The sequence below is a fragment of the Pollicipes pollicipes genome, unplaced genomic scaffold (assembly GCF_011947565.3).
Source record: "Pollicipes pollicipes isolate AB1234 unplaced genomic scaffold, Ppol_2.1 Scaffold_6686;HRSCAF=7923_pilon_pilon_pilon, whole genome shotgun sequence".
NCBI lineage: Eukaryota > Metazoa > Arthropoda > Thecostraca > Pollicipedomorpha > Pollicipedidae > Pollicipes > Pollicipes pollicipes.
Window position 1 is genome coordinate 40,115,621 of NW_023596921.1, and position 5,770 is coordinate 40,121,390.

The window sequence follows — 5,770 nt, forward strand, 5'->3', positions numbered from 1 at the left end:
GGATTTCACTTGGCTTCCAGGCAGCAGACATCTGCCAAGTGTCACAATTGGTGAACCTTTAAACATGTCAATTCTGTGTGTATTTTTGTGAACGTTCGACTCCACCGAACAGGCAGACACAAATTTAGTTCAATCCAGCGCAGTCCGTCGCAGCCTCACGTTCATCACACCAAGACGGTCCCATTCGGGGCTGTAATGTCTTGCTGGCGGTAGGCTCCACAACGACCTCACCGCTCATCTTCTAGCGCTTTTAAATATTTGTTGATCAATATCTGCAGTGAGCGTAACGTGGCCACCTGATCCGATTGGTGGGAGCCGTTTGTTTTCGTGGTCTGATCCTCGCCGCGCCATCAGCGGGGCGTGTGTGTTTGCCCTGCGGGTGGTTTGCGCGCCTCATTACACCGAGTGTTGTTATTTTCGGCCGAAGTCGTCTGGTTTCCATCTGGTGTCCTCTGTGCCTTATGACAGGTTTTATTTTTGTCGCAGACTTCATGCGTCGAGCAATTTCTAATGCTGGTCAGTCCTGGGCTGCCAGTTTTGTTCCGTTTGTCTCCATCCGCATTTATGGATTCTGCGGCTTCTGTTTCTTCCGCGTCAGTAGTGTCGGGTTCCGTTTCCACAGCATCGGCCGGATCAGCTTCTGCATCAGATGTCGGTTCTTCGGTTGCATCCGGTTCCGATGTTTGTGGTTCTGTTTCTGCTTCAGGAGGGTAATCAGGTTCAGGTTCTGTTTCAGGAGGGTAATCAGGTTCAGGTTCTGCTTCAGGAGGGTAATAAGGTTCAGGCGCTGCCGGGGATGGGTCATCGCCACCGGAGTTCCCTCCGAAGCCGAAGCTGAAGGTGATGGGACTTCCTCCGCCATTTCCTTGCGGCTCTTCATCTTGGCCTGCCGGAAAACTTGATGCTCTTTTGCCATTTACACCTGGAATATGTTTGGACCCTTTTCCGTCGCCTTTGTTGTTACCCCTCTGAACCTTAGAACTTGGAAACAGTCCTTTCAAGAATTTCTTAACTCTGCCGAAAATGCTAGTTTTAGGCTTTCCTTTCGCCTCTTTTTTATTGCCGACCCGTGGCGCCTTCTGTTTGTTTTTTATTCCGTTGCCAACGCTTGGATTTTGACTGTGCTGTCTTTTTGGAAGGGGATCGCCCCAGACCAGCAAAGAATTTTTTGATCCTTTGAGCAACCCTAGCTAGTACGCTCTTCTTCTTCTTCGGTTTTCCTTTCGTTCTGCCCTTTCTATTTTGTTTTGTTCGATTAGTTTGTGGTGACCTATTTCTCCGACCCCTTTTTTGCTTCAGTCTTCGCTGACGCTTGGATGGATTTCGTTTTTTGCTCTTGCGCCCATTTCGTCGTTTACCGCTCCGACCTTTCTGTTTTGTACTCTTACGTCGAGGGCGTTTGGGCTTCCGTCGAGGGCGTTTGGGCTTACGTTGAGGGCGTTTGGGCTTACGTTGAGGGCGTTTAGGTCTACGTCTAGGGCGTTTAGGTCTGCGTCGGGGGCGTTTAGGTCTACGTCTAGGGCGCTTAGGCTTACGTCGAGGGCGTTTGGGCCTACGTCGAGGGCGTTTGGGCTTACGTCGAGGGCGTTTGGGCTTACGTCGAGGACGTTTGGGCCTACGTCGAGGGCGTTTAGGTTTACGTCGAGGGCGTTTAGGTCTACGTCTAGGGCGCTTAGGCTTACGTCGAGGACGTTTGGGCCTACGTCGAGGGCGTTTGGGTCTACGTCGAGGGTGTTTAGGCCTACGTCGAGGGCGTTTAGGTCTACGTCGAGGGCGTTTAGGTCTACGTCGAGGGCGTTTGGGCCTACGTCGAGGGCGTTTGGGTCTACGCCGAGGGCGTCTGGGCTTACGTCGAGGGCGTATGGGCTTACGTCGAGGGCGTTTGGGCCTACGTCGAGGGCGTTTGGGCCTACGGCGAGGGCGTTTGGGCTTACGTCGAGGGCGTCTGGGCCTTCGTCGAGGGCGTTTAGGCCTACGTAGAGGGCGTTTGGGCCTACGTCGAGGGCGTTTAGGTCTACGTCGAGGGCGTTTAGGTCTACGTCTAGGGCGTTTGGGCCTACGTCGAGGACGCCTGGGCCTACGTCGAGGGCGTTTGGGCCTACGTCGAGGGCGTTTGGGCCTACGTCGAGGGCGTTTAGGTCTACGTCTAGGGTGCTTAGGTCTACGTCTAGGGCGCTTAGGCTTACGTCGAGGGCGTCTGGGCCTACGTCGAGGGCGTTTAGGTCTACGTCGAGGGCGTCTGGGCCTACGTCGAGGGCGTCTGGGCCTACGTCGAGGACGTCTAGGTTTACGTCGAGGGCGTTTGGGCCTACGTCGAGGACGTCTGGGCCTACGTCGAGGGCGTTTGGGCCTACGTCGAGGGCGTTTAGGTCTACGTCGAGGGCGTTTGGGCCTACGTCGACGTCGAGGCCTGTGTCGCTGGCGCCTGGGCCTGTGTCGATGGCGCCGGGGCCTATGTCGATGGCGCCTGGGTCTGTGTCGTCTACGTCTGGGCCTATGTCTTCGACGTCTGGGCCTATGTCTTCGACGCCTGTGGCGACGTCTCGGTGATGCACTTCGGCGATATCGTCGTAGAAGCTTCTCCGTGGGAAGGGCTTGTAGAAATGGATTCACGTTAGCATGGCTGTACTGAGCGGTTGGGTGCAGCTCTTGCGGAGAATTTGTCTTGAAAAGAGATGACAAAATGACGGCGTTGTCTGATGTGAAGCTTGGATTTGAAATGAGAATTGCTTGTTCCGGATAAAAGACGGCTACCAGTACAACCAGCCAGATGGACTTGCTGAAGGACATGATGGCATCTGAAATGGGTGAGAAGATATTGAGACGTTGGATATGGACAATACACAATACTGGAACGTTTCGAACATGTCATGGACTTCAGCGAGTACAGCTAGCTGTAGATGCTAAATGCATAGTTACAACTAGCAGAGCATGCAGTTGGTCACAGCCTGACGCTCATCACACAAAACGGTTTCTTTTGAGGCTGCAATGTCTTGCTGGCGGTAAGCTCCACAACGATCTTACTGCTCATATCCGAGCTCTTTTAAGTATTTGTTGATCAATATCTGCAGTGACCGTATCATAGCCGCCTGATCTGATTGGCGGGAGCCGTATGTTTTCGTGGTCTGATCTCGCCGCGCCGTCAGCGGGGCGTGTGTTTGCCCTGCGGGTGGTTTGCGCGTCTCATTACACCGAGTAATGTTATTTTCGGCCAAAATCGTCTGGTTTCCATCTGGTGTCCTGTTTGCCTTATGACAGGTTTTATTTTTGTCGCAAACATCCTGCGTCGAGCAATTTCTAATGCTGGTCAGTCCTGCGCTGCTAGTGTTGTTCCGTTTGTCTCCATCTGCATTCTTGGATTCTGCGGATTCTATTTCTTGGGCGTCAGTAGTGTCGGGTTCCGTTTCCACAGCACCGGCCGGATCAGCTTCTGCATCAGATGAAGGTTCTTCGGTTGGATCCGGTTCCGATGTCTGTGGTTCTGTTCCTGCTTCAGGAGTGTAATAAGGTTCAGGCTCTGCCGCAGGAGGGTAATCAGGTTCAGGTTCTGCTTCAGGACGGTAATAGGGCTCAGGCTCTGCCGCAGGAGGATGGATGGGTTCAGGCGCCGCCGGGGATGGCTCATCGCCACCGGAGTTCCCTCCGAAGTCGAAGCTGAAGGTGATGGGACTTCCTCCGCCATTTCCTTGCGGCTCTTCATCTTGGCCTGCCGGAAAACTTGATGTTCTTTTGCCATTTAGACCGGGGATATTTTTTGACCTTCTTCCGTCCGTCTTTGTTTTCACCCCTCTGAACCGTAGAATTTCGAAACAGTCTTTTCAAGAATTTCTGAACTCTGCCTAAAATGCTAGTTTTAGGTAGTCCTTTCGCCCCTTTTTTATTGTCGCCCTGTGGTGCCTTCTGTTTGTTTTTTGTTCTATTGCCAACGCTGGATTTTGACTGTGCTGTCTTTTTGGAAGGGGATCGCTTCAGATCAGCGAAGAATGTTTTGATCCTTTGGGCGGCCCTAGCTAGTACGCCCCTCGTATTTTTCTGTCTCCGTCCCGTTATACCTTTTCTATTTTGTTTTGTTTGATTAGTTTGTCGTAGCCTATTTCTCCGACCCCTTTTTTGCCTCAGTCTTCGCCGACGCTTGGATGAATTTCGTTTTTTGCTCTTGCGCCCATTTCGTCGTATACTGTTCCGACCTTTGTGTTTTCTACCCTTGCGTCGAGGGGGGGTGGGCTTACGTCGAGGGCGTCTAGGCTTACGTCGAGGACGTCTGTGCTTATGTCGAGGGCGTTTGGGCCTACGTCGAGGGTGTTTGGGTTTACGTCGAGGGCGCTTGGATCTACGTCGAGGTCGTTTGGGCTTACGTCGACCGCGGTTGGGCCTACGTCGGGGGCGTTTGGGCCTCCGTCGAGGGCGTTTGGGCCTACGTCGAGGGCGCCTGGGCCTGCATCGATGACGTCTGGACCTCGATCGATGGCGTCTGGGCTTGTGTCGAGGGCGCCTGGGCCTGTGTCGAGGGCGCCTGGGCCTATGTCGATGACGTCTAGGCCTCGGTCGATAGAGTCTGGGCCTGTGTCGCTGGCGCCTGGGCCTGTGCCGATGGCGCCTGGGCCTGTGTCTACGGCGCCTCGGCCTATGTCGTCTACGTCTGGGCCTATATCTTCGACGTCTGGGCCTATGTCTTCGACGTCTGCGACGACGTCTCGGTGATGCACTTCGGCGATATCGTCGTAGAAGCTTCTCCGTGGGAAGGGCTTGTAGAAATGGACTCACGTTAGCACAGCTGTACTGAGCGGTTGTATACCGATCTTGCGGAGAGATTGTCTTGAAAAAGGATGACAAAATAACGGTGTCATCTAGTGTGGGGCTTGGATTTGAAGTGAGAATTGTTTGTTCCGGATAAAAGACGACAAGCAGCACAACGAGCCCGATGAACATGCTGAGGGTCATGGTGGCATCTGAAATGGGTGGGAAGATATTGAGACGTTGGATATGGGCACCGCACAATGCTGGGACGTGTCGAACACGTCATGAACTCAACGAGTACAACTGGCATGTAGAAATATTAATTGCCGACAATCTTCCCGTTTCTGCCCGACACAGTACTTTTAGTGGCAGTGTACGCAAATGAACATACCTAGATGCATAGCACATTGCGCGATCGACGTAAGAACAGCATATCTGTCAGCCACATGCATGCAGTGAGAATGCAATGCCTTCTGTGTTCTGTTCTGCGTATCTGCGTCAATAGACGGTGCTCAGTGGTGCAAGGCGCTCATCAGCCCATCATGGTCGGTCAGCGCCGGGTCTCGCCAAGGGGCTGGTCATACAACATCGGGGGCATCCGAGACTGTCCCGTAAGGGTAACATATGTCCCCCTCCCTGCGGCGATAGCGTATAGAACCTCCCGGGCAAATGGGAAGAATCCGGGAGGGATCTTGGTCGGTCAAGAATGAATCGGCGGGTATGCCGGTTCGTTCCTGACCGATTCAAGCTGACCGGTTCAAGAGTGAACATGTATATAGGGCCCCGGCAAGTGTTCTTAGGATCCTTAGCGTTCAGAGTGCCCCGGCAAGTGCACATAAAGGGTTCGCGGCGGCAGTGTATAGCCCCTGGACAACGTAACGGGCCCTAAACCCTACCCAGGCTGCACCCTCTGAGTCAGCGAAAAATTATTTTTGTCTACTTAAAGGTCCCTTCTTTTCGCTTGTGGTCATTTCTAGTCGCCAGCAGACCCAAAGACGTCCAGTTTTTGCGTTTTGTGCTAAAAACTGCGACC

At 53.3% G+C, this 5,770-nt stretch overlaps 1 protein-coding gene across 1 annotated transcript; it reads right to left on the minus strand.

The window, feature by feature from the left end:
• Positions 1–1,056: 1,056 nt before the first annotated feature.
• LOC119108317 (serine/arginine repetitive matrix protein 1) lies at positions 1,057–4,897 on the minus strand. The gene is made up of 2 exons (XM_037231893.1): positions 4,765–4,897; positions 1,057–2,798 (listed from the first exon to the last, which is right to left on the minus strand). The coding sequence occupies exon 2, from the start codon at positions 2,788–2,790 to the stop codon at positions 1,057–1,059; it is 1,734 nt and encodes a 577-aa protein (XP_037087788.1). The 5' UTR covers positions 2,791–2,798; positions 4,765–4,897.
• Positions 4,898–5,770: the final 873 nt, after the last annotated feature.

Excerpts from the sequence above, each read along its gene's own strand:
- LOC119108317 (XM_037231893.1), bottom strand. The coding sequence starts at position 2,790 with ATGTCCTTCAGCAAGTCCATCTGGCTGGTTGTACTGGTAGCCGTCTTT.